Here is an 18,170-nt window from a genome sequence, read left to right as displayed (position 1 = left end):
CCTACAAAGTTGGAAGCATAAAATTGTAAAAAATGTCTTGGTATACTAAAGCATTAAGATTTTCCTTCACTGGAACTAAGGGGCCGACCCCTAAAAAACAACCCCATAGCATTATCCCTCCTCCACCACTAAACTTTACAGTTGGCACAATGCAGTCAGTCAGGTAACGTTCTCCTGGCATTCGCCAAATGCAGACTTGTCCATCAGACTGTCAGATAGAGAAGTGTAATTCATCACTCCACAGAACACGTTTCCACTACTCCAGAGTCCAGTGGCGGCGTACTTTACACCACTACATCTGACGGCTGGCATTGTGCGTGGTGATATAAGGCTTGCATGCAGCTGCTCAGCCATGGAAACCCATGCCACGAAGCTCTCGACGCACAGTTTTTGCACGGATGAGAAGAAATTTCACAAACTGACTTGTTACAAAGGTGGCATCCAATTACAGTACCATGCTGGAATTCAGTGAGCTCTTTAGAATGACCCATTCTTATAAAAATGTGTAAAGTCAGACTGTGCTGGATTTTATACACCTGTGGCATTGGGACTGAATGAAACACCTGAATTCAATGATTAAGAGGTGTGTTCCAATACTTTTGTCCATATAGTGTATTTAGTATAGAGTTCCATAGGGTTACCATATAAGCTCCGTATATGTCCGTTTGAGTTCCATTTGGTGTTCTGTACGGTTAAAACTAAGTAGTCATGTAACTATGTATAGAGATTTTGCGCGGATCCGTATACACAAATTTGATTTTTCGGTCTATATCAACTTGGGGAACTATGGGGGAAATCGGTACTGGCATGGCATCCAATGGATGATTCTTTTTTATACGACGGTATACAGAGTACATGGAAAAATATCTCTGGTCAAACACATAACCTCAGATAAAGGCATAGAAACCATGTATTATGGATCTGTATAGCTCGAAACTGGTAAGGAGACACAATACGGTCGTGTTTACAAGTCCTTAGTGTTACATATTCCTGAATGATATATTCCTTGAGTGCCTTTATAATTCTGATACATAGTCATAGCTTTCTTTGCTTCTGTTCTTATTTGCGGTCTCAGCTCCTGAAGCCAATTCGGACTTTAGGTCATGATGTAAATACATTAGAGTAAGTTCATCCTGTTCTTTGGTTAAGTTTGTTGTTATATTTTAGCTGTCAGCAGGGAACAATATTCAGCTAATAACAATAAAATGTCTAAAGCAACCAGGACACATAGTGAAGCATTTCGTTGTTTTAAATCAATGTCTTTCTTGGAATATTATATAATGTCATTTCATTTATGATACAGGAATGGATGCTGGGATTTATCTAGAGCATGGTGCTGTCTAACCATACAGAAACCGACGCTTACAATTAGGGACAGAGCTACTTGTTCCTTGCGTCCACAGGGTCTCGGAACTTGTCCTGCTTTATGGGATGTTATTAACTTCTGATAGGACAAAACTCAATCAAATAATTTAATTTTGGAAACTGTGAATTTATATTACATATGAATGATGTAAAAAATATATTATTTTCACACCCATTACTGCATCTGCTTCTACTGTACGGTTACGGCTTGTTTTGCTACATACAGCCGTCTACAAGTTCCTGTTTGGTGCCATTCAACTCCTCATTTCACAATAGTACAGTGTTAGGGCCTGTTCACATCTGCATTGGAGACTCCATTAGTGGCCTCCGTCTTAGATCAGACCAAAAATACAGGAAAAAAAAATTGCGTAGCACGCTGCATTATTGTTTCTGATAAAACCATAGACACCCTGACAGAACCCATTAAAGTCAATGAGCCGTCCGATGCCGGTTGTCTCCTTTGTTCAAGGATGTGAACAGGCCCATAATCCCCTATACTTAATAATTGTCATATACAAAAAAAAAAAAAAAAGATTAATTGGCCACGTTCACAATCTCCGTTCGGCTTTCCGTTACTCTGTTCCGTCAGCGAAGCAGAACAACGGAAAAATAGGAAGCGTCGGTTCTTTTGCATGACGGACATCACCGTGGCCGCCTAAATCCGTTGACTTAGGCCAGATTCACACGAGCGTGTTTGTTTTGCATGCGCAAAAGGTCCGTGTGTCATCAGCATATGGTGCGCAGCTGCGTGATTTTCGCGCAGCCGGCATCATGATAACACTCTGGTTTTATGTTTACAAACAGAAAAGCACGTAATGCTTTTCTGTTTTCATTCATTGTTTTTACTGCTGTTGTGCGAATCACGCGCGGCACCCGGAAGTGCTTCCGTGTGCCGAGCGCGATTTGCACGCACCCATTGACTTCAATGGCTGCGTGCAGCGCGAAACACAGCCAAATATAGGACATGTCGTGAGTTTTACGCAGCGCACATACGCTGTGTGAAATTCACTGACTGTCGGAACGGCCCCATTCACTTACATAGGTCCGTGCGACGCGCGTGAAAATCACGCGCTTAGCATGGACGTATTATATGTTCGTGTGAATAAACCCTTAAATTGGGTGTCCGTGGTTTTACCTGAAACAATAGTGCAGGATGCTGCGCCATCATTTCAGGTATTCTCGTCCGAATCTGCGATGGAGGCCCCTAACGGAAATTTGAACGAGGCCAAAGAGGGACATCTTCATTCATTACTTAATATGTTTCTGGGCTTCTGCAGAGCAGTTTGCACAAACACAGGAGTCATGGGGACTTTATGCTTCATTAATAAATACATTTGTGTCCTAGAGATGGATCTTCTTAGAACAAACCAAACAAAAACAGAGAGAAATATCACCAATACATGGATACCTACATTTAGGCCTGGTTTACACGTGTGTGTGCGTTTTGCGCACGCAAAAAACGTGGCGTTTTGCGTGTGCAAAAGGCACTTAACAGCTCCGTGTGTCATCAGCATAGGATGCTTTTCGCGCAGCCGCCATCATTATGACACTCTGTTTGGATGTTTGTAAACAGAAAAGCACGTGGTGCTTTTCTGTTTACATTCAGAGTTTGACAGCAGTTGCGCGAATCACGCAGTTCGCACAGAAGTGCTTCCGTGCGGCATGCGCGGTTTTCACGCACCCATTGACTTCAATGGGTGCGTGATGCGCGAACAGCGCACAAAGAACGGACATGTCGTGAGTTTTTTTCAGCGGACTCACGCTGAGCAAAACTCACGGACTGTCTGCATGCCCCCATAGACTTATATAGGTCCGTATGACACGCGTGAAAAGCACGCGCGTCGCACGGACGTATATTACGCTCGTGTAAACGAGGCCTCAATCTGTGCTTTGATATTACATGTCAGTAATAACACATACTATTTTGTATCAATACCACTATATAACATAAGTCAGTGGAATAGCTTGAAGCTTATGGGCCCTGTTGCAAAATCTGCACCGGACCCCCAATAATTACAACCCTCTTTAACGTTGCTACCACAATGAAATATAATGCCTCATGCACATGACCGTGTGTGACAGCTGGGACCCGCTAGTCCCGTGGAAACTTTCTTGATCCCGCAGCACTCCGTGTTTCAAAGGTGAATGAATAGGCTTCCACGCCAACGTATAAAAAATGGGAACTCAGCACTCAAAGGTATTATACAATTAGTGATATTTTATTTTATTTCACATATAGCGAAAAGTAGCAATCGAAAAATAGGTTTAAAGTTTCGGTCTATACATTTAACCTTCTTCAGACACGGATTACGTCCGTGGATAAGGATATGCGGCGCTTGCGACCTCGGTTGCTGTTAGGTAATGGCGCTCAGTGATCCATGGAAAGATAGGACATTTCCTATCTTTCCACGGATCGAAACAAAACGGACCCGATTCACCTGCTAAAGTGAATGGGTCTGTGAAAACTATCGGGTGCCACTCGGATTCCGTGAAAAACGGCCGAGTGCCACTCGGTTGTATGCAACGGGCATAAGGGTTATGACACGTAAAATATAATATACATATACTTCCTGCGAATTTCTTGCGGTTTTGCAGCAAAATACGCAAACATTTATATTAATTGTAATGAAATATCCTGATTGTTAATGGCCTGATTTCTTTGAGGGTGGCTATGCCGGGCAGTTAAGCTGCTCTAGTCTCATAGCTCTTTAATGTCAACCAATGCTCAGCTTGATGATGCCTATTCCGAGAATACCATCAAATCGTGCCCTTGCTAGAATGTTTTTGCAGCTTCTACCTAATGTTTCCCATGTTCCTGTATTTTTTATGTCCCTTTATGGATAATTGGAACACATGGAGATGTACGATAGGAAGAGTGATAACCGGAATTGCTCTATCCCTGGTTAAATGTAGACTGAGATTAATTTAGTCAACAAAGAAAATAGCGTCTTACAAATGAGGTTATTATCTTACCTTCAAAGCAGTCACTGAGGCGGACACTGTCCAGAGCTATGAAAGTTTCCGTCTTCGAAGCACAAAAGGTGCGGCTCAGCGTGATCTGAAAGGGTCCATCTATTGCCCCAATATCCATGCTGAACAGTCTCCAGTGAGACCTAACATACCACCCAGAATACAAAAAGAAAGTATTATATTCAGTGTCAAAGCTGCATTTTAATAAAAATGGTGAGAAACAGAAACAGTATGAGATGCAATGAGATCTGTCTGTCCTTCACAATGTGAGGCTTGTCAAAGAGGAATCCATCAAGGTGGCTGGAGGCTGTTCTCACTGTGCTACAAAACTTCTAAAGAAATGGATTTCCACGCTGTTATGTCCCCCACAATAGGACTGTAGTACGCTCACATGATCGTGCATGACAAAAACATATTATTACATTGTCCTCCGCCTTAAACTGTGTGATTACAAGTGTAATAATCTGGATATTAGCATGTTAGATGAGTGGTAATTGCAGAAAACTACAGGTAATATTATATCAGTTTGCACCACAAAGTTTCGTCCAAAAAAAAAAGTCATTTTGAAACCAATTGAAATGCTACCAGCGAGAGGTTAAACGGTGTGTCGGTGAATGTCAAAGAGGATTTAAATTCATTATAAGATCTTGCACACTAAGCCAGGGGCACACAGAGTGGTCTCAGAGCCCCAGGCGAGAATTAGTGATGTCACCACTTAATGTGAGATACTCAGTCCATAGAACAAAAGTGTCAAAAGCTTTCAGTGGAGAGGAAAGTAATATGCTCCTCAGACAGCTGCAGATGGGGGTTCATAATATATTATATTACGCACTTTTTGCTCAGTAAATTTAAATTTCTGTCCCCGTTCCACACTAGTGTTCCACCATTAAACAAATAAGGCGTGGACCGTTGCCATGTAAACTCTGTATATTGTTTTCCTTTCTATGTATACAGATTTCTTCTTGTTATTCTCAGAGTGCACACTCCCATGGACCCCTCTCTACTTATACAGATAGGACTTCGGCAATTTTCGGCTGAACTTGTCTTTCCCATGACGCATCTTTAGAGGCAGAGGGTCTAAGCTGCCAAAAGGGCCTCTCTGCAGATGTCAGTGAAGTTCGTGTGACTGATGCTGGACACAATGGATTGTGGGCACTGAGCGCACTGGCAGAAGTTGTCGTGTGATCCCACCCCCTGAACCAAACAGGAGCACAGACTTTGAATGGTACAAACAGTGCGTGGACATGGGGAGAGGGACCGGAAATCGGGATTGAAAGTAAAACAAACGCTCAGTGGTTATTGCGGAAGCATTTTAACACATTGTGTGTTTTTTTGTTTTTTCTTTTAAATGAGAGGTACACTTGAAAGCACATTCGTCTGTCAAGTTTTTAACAATCATAGATAATCATCTGTTTCTTGCTTATCCGTAGATTTTCCAGCATTTTGGATAACAAACCTACCTAGTTCACTATGATATCTGTCGATAGATTATTTACTTCATACCTCCCAACTTTTGAATTCGGAAAAGAGGGACATTTTAAGCCACGCCCCCTAACCACGCCCAATATCCGTTATCAACACATCAAATCGCGGCCAGATCCTTCTGCAAATAACGCGTGCACATTCTCACTGCGGATCTCTAGACTGTCTGGATATCACAGATATTATGGATCCGGTTATATTGTCTTTATGTTACTTTTCCTATCTTGGGTATAACATTTGCTCATCACAGCGGCAACTGCAGGACAAAAGGCTGAGAACAATAAAAGTCAAGAGGGAGACCCTGTGCTGGATGACTTTTCAATTGACAGGTAGCAGAGTTACATGATGGGGATTTTTTTTTCCAGTTGTGTAACTCTGCTACCAGTCAATGGAAAAATCATCCACCAGAGCCCCCCTGTAGATCGCTCCACACACAGCCCCCCTGTACATAGCTCCACACACACAGCCAACTGTAGATTGCTCCACACACAGCCCCCTATACATAGCGCCAGACACAGCCCCCCTGTAGATAGCTACACACACAGCCCCCCTGTACATAGCTCCACACACAGCCCCCCTGTACATAGCTCCACACACAGCCCCCTGTAGATAGCTCCACACACAGCCCCCCTGTAGATAGCTCCACACACAGCCCCCTGTAGATAGCTCCACACACAGCCCCCTGTAGATAGTTCCACACAGCCCCCTGTAGATAGCTCCAGATACAGCCCCCCTGTACATAGCGCCAAATACAGCCCCCCCTGTACATAGCGCCACACACAGCCCACCTGTAGATTGCTCCACACACAGCCCGCCTGTACATAGCGCCAGACACAGCCGCCCTGTAGATAGTTCCAGATACAGCCCCCCTGTAGATAGCTCCAGATACAGCCCCCCTGTAGATAGCTCCAGATACAGCCCCCCTGTAGATAGCTCCAGATACAGCCCCCCTGTAGATAGCTCCAGATACAGCCCCCCTGTAGATAGCTCCAGATACAGCCCCCCTGTAGATAGCTCCAGATACAGCCCCCCTGTAGAAAGCTACACACACAGCCCCCCCTGTAGAAAGCTACACACACAGCCCCCCTGTAGATTGCTCCAGATACAGCCCCCCTGTAGAAAGCTACACACACAGCCCCCCTGTAGATTGCTCCAGATACAGCCCCCCTGTAGATAGCTCCAGATACAGCCCCCCTGTAGATAGCTCCAGATACAGCCCCCCTGTACATAGCTCCACACACAGCCCCCCTGTAGATAGTTCCAGATACAGCCCCCCTGTAGATATTTATGTTGTATGGGGAAATTTGTTTGGGCATTATGCAGCATGGGTTCATTTGTGTTGGCATTATACTGCAAGGGGGATGTCTGTGGGCATTATACTGCATAGGGGTATCTGTGTGGGCATTTTACTGTATTGGGGCATCTGTGTTGGCTTTATACTGTATGGGTGCATTATACTTTATGGGGCATTATACTCTATGGGGCAGCTGTGCAAGTATTATACTGTATGGGGCAGGTATGGGGCAGCTATTTGGCATTATACTGTGTGGGAGACACTATGGGAGCATTCTACTGTGTGGGTTGAACTGGGTGTGTATGGGCGGGGATTGGGTGGGATTAGAGTTGTGGCTTAAAAGGAAAAAAAAACTTGCTGTGGCGCGGTTGTCCTTCTTTGCGATAAATGAAAGTTTGGATGCAGACATTAAAGTCTAACCGCCCCAGATATCTAGGGAGACTGACATTAACTCTTTACTGCTCTAGACCAACAGGGATATTGGCATTAGGCCTGACCTAGGATATTAGCGATGCGAACATTAACCCCCACTGTAAAGGATCTGCCAGGCACTGCGGGGTTAACTCCCAGAACTTATCAGTCAGCACCTGAGAATACATCCCTGAGACTGACTCCTGCTTCCACCATTCAGGCTGGCAGGCTTAGGAGTGGGAGAGCCTATCGTAACCTGGCCAGACTCAGCTAGCTCCCGCCCTCGGTCTATTTAAGCCTGCACTTCCTGTCCCTCGGTGCTTGTTATTGCTTTGGTTTCCTTCCTTGTGGTTCCTGGCCCAGCTACAGCTCCTGCTATTTTTGATCCTGCTCCATACCGACCCTGGCTTACCGACTACTCTTCTGCTTTTCGTTTTGTACCTCGCACACTCCTGGCTTGACTCGGCTCGTTCACCACTCTGGTTGCTCACGGTGTTGCCGTGGGCAACGGCCCCTTTTCCTTGCTTGTGTTCCTTGTATGTTTGTCGTGTTTGTCGTGCACTTACTGAGCGCAGGGACCGCCGCCCAGTTGTACCCCGTCGCCTAGGGCGGGTCGTTGCAAGTAGGCAGGGACAGAGTGGCGGGTAGATTAGGGCTCACTTGTCCGTCTCCTTACCCCCTGCCGTTACATAATAACAAGCCCATACCTAGTCTACCCCTGGTCCCTGACACCACTATGGATCCCCGTGAGACCCTGGCTCAGCAAATGCAGGGTCTCTCCCTACAGGTCCAGGCCCTGGCTCAGAGGGTCAACCAGCCTGATGCTACCCTGGTAGTTCCCCGCACCGCACCTCTTGAACCCCACCTCAAGTTGCCCGACCGGTTCTCAGGGGACCGGAGGACTTTTCTCTCCTTTCGGGAGAGTTGTAGGCTTTACTTTCGTTTAAAGCCTCATTCCTCAGGTTCTGAGAGCCAGCGGGTGGGTATAATTATGTCCCGGCTCCAGGAAGGGCCCCAAGAGTGGGCCTTCTCCTTGGCTCCTGACGCCCCTGAACTTTCCTCCGTTGATTGTTTCTTTTCTGCTCTCGGACTTATTTATGACGAGACTGACAGGACTGCCTTTGCCGAGAGTCAGCTGGTGACCTTAAGTCAGGGTAAGAGACCTGTTGAGGAGTATTGCTCTGACTTTCGGAAGTGGTGCGTAGCTTCTCGGTGGAATGACCCTGCCTTAAGGTGCCAGTTTAGGTTGGGTCTGTCGAATGCCCTGAAAGACCTGCTAGTTAGCTATCCCTCTTGTGACTCCCTAGACCAGGTTATGGCTTTAGCGATACGACTTGACCGACGTCTCAGGGAACGACAACGTGAACGTTTATGTGTTTTCTCCTCCGACTCCCCCATGATGCCTCCCGAAGCTCCGTTGCTTCGTTCCTCCCCGAAAGATTCAGAGATACCTATGCAACTCGGGGCCTCCGTGTCCCCCCAACAACGTAGAGAATTCCGCAGGAAGAATGGTCTCTGCTTCTACTGTGGGGACGACAAGCATCAAGTGAACAACTGTCCTAAGCGTAAGGTTGCAGCCAGAGAACTTCCGCGTCTAAGTGATCATCGGGGAGGTCACTTGGGCGCACAGGTATTTCCCGTAAATATGAAACGTACTAAGATCTTGCTTCCCTTTCAGGTCTCTTTTGGTGGTAGGTCTACTACCGGCAGTGCTTTTGTGGATTCAGGGTCCTCTACTAATATCATGTCTGTGGAATTTGCTATGTCCCTTGCTATGCCTCTTATTGATTTGCCTAAACCTGTCCCGGTAGTGGGTATCGACGCCACTCCTCTTGCTAATGGTTATTTTACACAGCATACCCCTGTTTTTGAACTCCTTGTTGGCTCCATGCATTTGGAGCAATGCTCTGTACTGTTGATGCAGGGATTATCGTACGATTTGGTGCTAGGTCTTCCCTGGTTGCAGTTGCATAATCCTACGTTTGACTGGAATACTGGGGAGCTAACCAAATGGGGTAATGAATGTTGTACGTCATGTTTTTCTGTTAATTCTATTTCTCCCCCTAAGGAGGCGAATACGCTACCCGAGTTTGTTCAGGACTTCGCTGATGTTTTCTCTAGGGAGGCCTCCGAAGTGTTACCTCCTCATAGAGAATACGATTGCGCTATCGAATTGGTACCAGGAGCTAAGCTTCCTAAGGGTAGGATATTTAATCTTTCTTGTCCCGAACGTGAAGCTATGAGAGTGTATATCCAGGAATCCCTGGCCAAGGGTTACATTCGTCCCTCTTCTTCTCCGGTAGGTGCTGGCTTCTTCTTCGTGGGGAAGAAGGATGGTGGTCTTAGGCCATGCATTGACTACCGTAGCCTGAATAAGGTCACGGTAAGGAACCAGTATCCCCTTCCTTTGATTCCTGATCTCTTTAATCAGGTTCAGGGGGCCCAATGGTTTTCTAAATTGGATCTACGGGGGGCGTATAACCTTATTCGCATCAAAGAGGGGGATGAGTGGAAGACTGCGTTTAACACGCCCGAAGGCCATTTCGAATACCTCGTCATGCCCTTTGGGTTGTGTAATGCCCCTGCGGTCTTCCAGAATTTCATAAATGAGATTTTGAGAAATTACCTGGGGATTTTTCTGGTAGTGTACCTTGATGACATACTGGTGTTTTCCAAGGACTGGTCCTCCCACGTGGAGCATGTCAGGAAGGTGCTCCAGGTCCTTCGGGAAAATAAACTGTTTGCCAAAACCGAAAAATGTGTGTTTGGGGTACAGGAGATTCCATTTTTGGGTCAAATCCTCACTCCTCATGAATTCCGCATGGACCCCGCCAAGGTTCAGGCTGTGGCGGAATGGGTCCAACCTGCCTCCCTGAAGGCGTTACAGTGTTTTTTGGGATTTGCTAATTATTACAGGAGATTTATTGCTAACTTCTCGGTCATCGCTAAGCCCCTTACGGACCTCACTCGCAAAGGTGCTGATCTCCTCCACTGGCCTCCTGAGGCTGTCCAGGCTTTTGAGGTCCTTAAGAAGTGCTTTGTCTCGGCCCCGGTGCTGGTTCAGCCCAACCAAATGGAGCCATTTATCGTGGAAGTTGACGCATCTGAAGTGGGAGTGGGGGCTGTCTTGTCCCAGGGTACCAGGTCCCTCACCCATCTCCGCCCCTGTGCCTACTTCTCCAGGAAGTTTTCGCCAACTGAAAGTAACTATGATATTGGCAACCGCGAACTCTTAGCCATTAAATGGGCATTTGAAGAGTGGCGCCACTTCCTGGAGGGGGCTAGGCACCAGGTAACGGTCCTTACCGACCACAAGAATCTGGTGTTCCTAGAATCTGCCCGGAGGCTAAACCCGAGACAAGCTCGATGGGCGTTATTTTTTACCAGATTCAATTTTTTGGTTACCTATAGGGCTGGGTCTAAAAATATTAAGGCTGATGCACTGTCGCGTAGCTTCATGGCCAGCCCTCCTTCGGAGGAAGATCCTGCTTGTATTTTGCCTCCAGGTATAATCATTTCCTCGATCGATTCTGATTTAGTCTCTGAAATTGCTGCTGATCAAGGTGCAGCTCCCGGGAACCTTCCTGAGAACAAGCTGTTTGTTCCCCTGCAATTCCGGCTAAGGGTACTTAGGGAAAATCATGACTCCGCACTATCTGGCCATCCAGGCATCCTGGGTACCAAACACCTCATTACCAGAAATTATTGGTGGCCTGGGTTGCCTAAAGACGTTAAGGCCTACGTCGCCGCTTGTGAGGTTTGTGCTAGGTCCAAAACTCCCAGGTCCCGACCAGCGGGCTTACTGCGTTCGTTGCCCATTCCCCAGAGACCTTGGACACATATCTCCATGGATTTTATCACCGATTTGCCTCCATCCCAAGGCAAGTCGGTGGTGTGGGTGGTGGTGGACCGCTTCAGTAAGATGTGCCACTTTGTGCCCCTCAAGAAACTACCCAACGCCAAAACGTTGGCTACCTTGTTTGTCAAACACATCCTGCGTCTCCATGGGGTCCCTGTCAATATTGTTTCGGACAGAGGGGTACAATTTGTTTCATTGTTTTGGAGAGCCTTCTGTATGAAGTTGGGGATTGATCTGTCCTTCTCCTCTGCCTTCCATCCTGAAACCAATGGCCAAACGGAGAGGACTAATCAGTCCCTAGAACAATACTTAAGGTGTTTTGTCTCTGACTGTCAATTTGATTGGGTCTCTTTCATTCCCCTCGCCGAATTTTCCCTTAATAACCGGGTCAGTAACTCGTCTGGGGTCTCTCCTTTTTTTTGTAATTTTGGGTTTAATCCACGGTTCTCCTCCGTTTCACCTGGTAGTTCCAACAATCCTGAGGTAGAGGTCGTTCATCGGGAACTGTGCACAGTCTGGGCCCAGGTTCAGAAAAACCTAGAGGTGTCCCAGAGCGTACAAAAAACTCAGGCTGATAAAAAACGTTCTGCTAACCCCCTGTTTATGGTCGGGGATCTGGTGTGGTTGTCGTCTAGGAACTTGCGTCTCAAGGTTCCGTCCAAGAAGTTTGCTCCCCGGTTTATTGGGCCGTATAAGGTCATTGAGGTCCTCAATCCTGTCTCCTTCCGGCTGGAGTTACCCCCGTCTTTTCGGATACACGACGTGTTTCATGCCTCCCTCCTCAAACGCTGCTCCCCGTCCTTGGCTCCCTCGAGGAGACCTCCTGTTCCCATCCTCACCCCGGAGGGGGTGGAATTCGAGGTGGCCAGGATTGTGGACAGCAAGATGGTCCAAGGCTCCCTCCAGTACCTGGTCCATTGGAGAGGATACGGGCCCGAGGAGAGGACTTGGGTACCCGCCCGGGATGTTCACGCTGGGGTACTGGTCAGGAGGTTCCACCTGCGTTTCCCCAGTAAGCCAGGTCCACTTAGAAAGGGTCCGGTGGCCCCTCATAAAAGGGGGGGTACTGTAAAGGATCTGCCAGGCACTGCGGGGTTAACTCCCAGAACTTATCAGTCAGCACCTGAGAATACATCCCTGAGACTGACTCCTGCTTCCACCATTCAGGCTGGCAGGCTTAGGAGTGGGAGAGCCTATCGTAACCTGGCCAGACTCAGCTAGCTCCCGCCCTCGGTCTATTTAAGCCTGCACTTCCTGTCCCTCGGTGCTTGTTATTGCTTTGGTTTCCTTCCTTGTGGTTCCTGGCCCAGCTACAGCTCCTGCTATTTTTGATCCTGCTCCATACCGACCCTGGCTTACCGACTACTCTTCTGCTTTTCGTTTTGTACCTCGCACACTCCTGGCTTGACTCGGCTCGTTCACCACTCTGGTTGCTCACGGTGTTGCCGTGGGCAACGGCCCCTTTTCCTTGCTTGTGTTCCTTGTATGTTTGTCGTGTTTGTCGTGCACTTACTGAGCGCAGGGACCGCCGCCCAGTTGTACCCCGTCGCCTAGGGCGGGTCGTTGCAAGTAGGCAGGGACAGAGTGGCGGGTAGATTAGGGCTCACTTGTCCGTCTCCTTACCCCCTGCCGTTACACCCGTCACTGCCCAAAACTACCAGGGATGTTGGTAATAACCCTTTTACTACTCTAGACCCCAGGATTATTAGATAATAAAAAATCTTTGCGTAAAGCCATGCCCCCAAGATCACACTCCCTTTTATTCACCCGGTATTTTTAGTGGAAAAGGTGCAAACATAGGCCCAACAGTTACATAGGGTGCGACCACAACTACACCCAATGTGTCGTTTGGCCCAGGAGACTCTCGCAAAAAGAAGAGTATCCTGGCCCGGTTAACACCACTTGCAGTTGTACCCGTGCCCTCAGGTCACCGTTAACGGGGTTATGTGGGGAGTGAAAAGTATTAGCAGTGCACTGCTGTATGTGACTACACTCGCTAATATACATTCCGGTCCCCCGTCGCGCTGATTATGAGATTTTAATAGATTTTTATAGCGCTAGCGGGGGATCAGAAGTCTAGTTGCACAGTCTTCCTTCATGACAACATGACTCTTCGTCATGTGAACGGCCCCGCTCTACTCTATGTACAATCAGTAGCAGTAGTACAGCGATTACATAGAGTACAGCGGGGCCAGTGACATGACAAAGAGTTGTGTCGTCATGAAGGAAGACTGTGCAACGAGACTTCCGGTCCCCCGCCAGCGATATAACGGGGGACCAGAATGTATATTAGTGGGTGTACTCACATACTGCAGTGACTACACTACTAATACTTTTCTCTCCCCACATAACCCCTTTATTAAGTTGTGGCTGCTTTCCTGATTCTAAGTAACTGATATCAGTTACTGCATCTGACATGAGCACATTGTGACCGGTATGGGGTACGTTGTGGCTGTCATGGGGTACATTGTGGTTGGTATGGAGGCCTTGTGGCTGTCATGGGGTATATGTGGTGTAAAAGTGAGGAGCAAAGGTACCCGGGTGGAAAATTCTGCAGAGGTGTGTCATAGATGGAAGAAGCATTCATGCATGTCTGGGCCAGATGGAAAAGACGGGGAAAGTGAACAACTACAATCAGTACTCTTCAACTTTGTCATTGGATTTAATTGTTGTTTATTCTCTCTGTGACTGCACATAATGAATACTGTATTTACCTGGCTGCTGTATGGTATGGCTGCTGTAGTTCAGATAACCTCTAGAAACATTTTCATACATATGTATGAATATTAGCAGCTTTTTTCTCTTTTTTTAATATAAAATCTACTTTTGGAAACTGCCAAGTAGCGACCACAGGTTTGTGCTCCTTTAATTGTATGATCCGTCTTCATTTGTCTTACTTTACTGTATGGGATTGTATATGTCATGATGCAAATTTTATTAATACTTTGTGTTATCATTTTAAATTCTGTCTTGCTCTATTTTGCAGCTACAAAGTACAATCAGTTTAGAAATACAGCCAATATCAACTTCTCTTCCATATTTATAAGATGCTTTCTCCTATTCAGACTACTTTCTTGGCACTGTTCCCTGAACTAAAATGACGACAAGTGCCAAGACAGGCCAAACATGAGGTAATCAAATATTAAAGTAAACTTGTGATAAATATTAGACTTATAGTCCCTGAATCACTTCGCTCCCAAAGCTTCTCAGTTTTATCTGTATAGAAGCGCAGTTGGCGTCTTGAACACAAGTTTCACTGTGATATGAAAATTAATGAAGTGTTAAAGACATTTACATAAACACATATCAACATAATTGACTTTCAGAAAAACTTTTGAATATGAATTACAATTTATGTGGCTCTGATCCCAGATCATATGTATTCAAATACTTAAATGTATGCTTAAAGGATAACTAAACTTTTAAAAAACTTCTGACATGTCTTAGTGACATGCCAGAAGTTTTGTTCGGTGAGGGTCTGAGCAATGAGACCCCCACCGATCGCTAAAACAAAGCAGCAGATGCGCTCCGGTGAGCGTTGTGTCGCTTAGTTTCTGATTGGCTTTTGTCGGAAAGGCTAGCAATTGGTGTATGGGCTCAATAGAACGTTTATGAGCCCGTACACCAATAGTTCTGCTTTCTGAGAAAAGACGATCAAAAACTGAGCGCAAACCCGAGCGCTTCTGCCGCTTCGTTTTAGTGATGGGTGGGGGTCTCAGTGCTCAGACCCCCACCGATCAAAACTTCTGACATGTCAGAAGTTATTTGAAAGTTTTGTCACCCTTTAATACTGGACAGATAAAAATCCTATAGAGAAGTATTATCTCAGATTGCAATAACGATGCCTATATCCATGTTTTAGTGGGAGGATACACCACTGCTATGGTGCCTGGGTGATTAGCAGGGTGATGCTGAACCTCTTTTTCCCACATGTGCTGATCCCAAATCCCAAATCGGTATCTGGGGGTGGATGATTCTGCTATAGTTCCCATCTTGTCACTGTTCCAATATCTATAGTGTTACAGTTGCAGCCACTTCGAGTCCAGCTGCTGTTAACCCCGGCGATCAGTTGACATTGCTGGTGAAAGCTCTGGGCTGCTACATGGCACCCATTTAAATTAATGGTTGATCATGTGATACATGGCTGTGCCAAGTCTACTAGAGAGTGAGACAATCTTTCCAGCAGCTCTCCTCTACGACTAAACAGATAATGTGTTATCTCTGGCTAATATATAAAAGGGGAACCCAATCTATGACGCCTGTATACCATAATAGGATATAATTGGGAAAACCCCTTAAAAGAAGACCGGTCAACTCCCCTGATATGTTTATTTTAGTGAATACTTGCATTATCCATCAAATAAACATTATAGAGCATCTTTTCTTAGAACTCTGAACCCTCTGTTATTCTTTCTGGAAATGTGTGAATAAATTGACAACTGGATGTTACTATTCCGCTTGTGAATGTGACACCATCAGGCTGTGTAGGGACATGCCCCATTGACAGGGGGAATGGTAACACCCAGTTGTCAATTTATTTATAAAATTCCAGGAGGAACAGCAGAGGAACATTATCATACAAAGTTCTAAGAAAAAATGCTTCCGCATTATTTTTAATGGGACAAATAAGTATTAACTAAAAAGTCATGTCAGGAGAGCTGACCGATCCTCTTTAAAGAGATTCAGCTAATTAATGTTATTTTTTATAGAGTCAAAAGTTATAAAATTGTCCAATTGACTTTCTGTATTAATTCTTTACAGTTTGAGATTTCTGCTTGTTGTTATTCAGTAGGAACATTCATTGTTTAATTTCAGTGGATGAAATTCTGTCCATGGTCATGTGATGTACACAGAGGTGCATGGCTCGTTACAGTATATGTATCAGAGCTGTGTCTTCTAACGATCCCAGCACCTGTGTGTCCATCACATCACCATGGACAGACTTTTATCCACTGGAAGTAAACAATGAATATTCCCATTGAATAAAAACAAGCAGAGATCTTGAAAACCATGAGGAATTAATACAGTAAGTATATTGGAAAAATTGTTCTAACTTTTTATTATACAAAAAATAACATTAATTTGATGAATCCGAAAAAATACCTTTAAGTTTTTTTTTTAATATAAATAAATGTAGTTGGAGAACTATGCATACAGTATATAAGTACTGTATGCCTAATACATATCATTATGTGCGTTTTTTCCACTAGAATTCACATTAGTCTAAATATGATTATCCATCCATCGTGCTGTGTCCCCTTATCCTATCAATGTTACTATGGTTAATAAATAATTCTAACAATCAAAATTGTGTCAAGTAAAAATAAACTAACTCTGTGCCATAAGTAAAGTAAATGGATGAAAATAAGCAGAAGTGGCTACACTGTTATTACCATTATAATAAATTACGTAAAAAGCAGCGTCGGAATCATCTTACAGTGACCCAGGAGCCACAGTCCCAGCACGAGGACCTCTTAAGTGCTATATTGTGCTCACTGTGACCCTGTTCAGCTGATGCCCAGAAAACAAAAGACGGATTTTGCTTGCTTACAGTCCTATTGGCTCTGTTAATTCAGCAGTACAACAAGATGATGAATTTTTACTGGAAAAGCTACTGGCAGCATTGAAAAGCACTTAGACAATATCTAACACAAGGAACAAATATCCAAAATGCGTTTACTCCCATTTTTCTTCGCAGTGAGTTTAAAGAATATAGTTAAGTAGATGCTAGACTAAAAAAAAGTTTATTTCTAATATTAACTCCTAAAGGACCAGGACATTTTTTGTTTTTTTATTTTTGTCTTTTTTCTCCCCGCTTTCCAAGAGCCACAACTACTTTATTCTTGCCTCGACATGAGGGCTTGTTTTTTTCCAGGACGAGTTTTATTTTTTTAAAGGCACCATTTAATGATATGTTAACATTATTCTGCGGGTCGGTTTGATCATGGCGATAAGGAATTGATATAATTTCTTTATGTTTTACTACTTTTACAAAAGAAAAACAATTTGAAAACCATATTATGAGGCTCATATAACTTTTTTATGTTTCCATTGATGAATCAGTGTGAGGACTTGTTTGTTGCGGGGCGAGCTGTCATTTTATTGGTACTATTTTGGGTTCACTTTCTCTTTAAAAAAATTTGGAAGGCGAGTTTACCAAAAAACAGCAATGTTGGCATATTTCTTTTTACGTTATTCGCCATAAGGGATAAATAAAATTATTTTGCAATAGTTGCAATCATTACGGATGCGGCAATACCAATTATGTTTATTGTTTACGTTCTTTTACGTAAAAAAGGAAAAGTGCTTTTTCAAAAAATTTTTGGTATATGGTTACAACTTTACTAATCTTTATTAAACCTTCAAGCCCTGCCTCCAACAGGGCCTAAAGAGATTGTCCAGTTTTTGTTTTGTTTTTTTACTTGAGGAATAGAAAACCCTACAGTTTTCTAATATACATGTATTAGAAATTATATTTACGTACCTTTCTTATAACAGTGCAGTAGGCCGCAGTTTCTTCACAATAGAATGGTATATAGCCCACAGATGAGTCCTGTGTAATGCATCCATGAGCTAACTAAATATGACTAAACATGGCGTCAGTAATGTGACCACCCCCACACACATTCAGTTAACAATAGGGTTACACGGGATACATGTGTTGGGAAAACATAGAGGACCCATCCCCGGGGTAAGTAAACAGGACTAATGGTGAAATAATTATCAACAACTACTTCAATGTGCGTGTGTTTACTGGCTCTAGATAATGTACAGAATGGCCACCTGTCT

The 18,170-nt window shown here is 44.7% G+C and overlaps 1 protein-coding gene across 2 annotated transcripts in view; it reads right to left on the bottom strand.

Moving 5' to 3' along the window:
- LTK (leukocyte receptor tyrosine kinase) overlaps positions 1 to 18,170 on the bottom strand; it is a 143,716-nt gene that overhangs the window by 62,347 nt on the left and 63,199 nt on the right. Inside the window, exons 1-2 of one of the 2 annotated variants that reach the window (XM_075844934.1) lie at positions 17,866 to 18,162; positions 4,339 to 4,478 (exon numbers count right to left, since the gene is read on the bottom strand). In XM_075844934.1, the coding sequence (XP_075701049.1) occupies positions 4,339 to 4,456 (118 nt within the window). In that variant the 5' untranslated portion in view covers positions 4,457 to 4,478; positions 17,866 to 18,162. Of the gene's footprint in view, positions 1 to 4,338; positions 4,479 to 17,865; positions 18,163 to 18,170 lie in introns of those variants that run through there. The other variant, XM_075844933.1, reaches the window with a different exon arrangement.

The sequence above is a fragment of the Rhinoderma darwinii genome, chromosome 12, assembly GCF_050947455.1.
Source record: "Rhinoderma darwinii isolate aRhiDar2 chromosome 12, aRhiDar2.hap1, whole genome shotgun sequence".
NCBI lineage: Eukaryota > Metazoa > Chordata > Amphibia > Anura > Rhinodermatidae > Rhinoderma > Rhinoderma darwinii.
The sequence above is the reverse complement of the archived record's forward strand: the minus strand, read 5'-3'. Positions and strand labels throughout refer to the sequence as shown.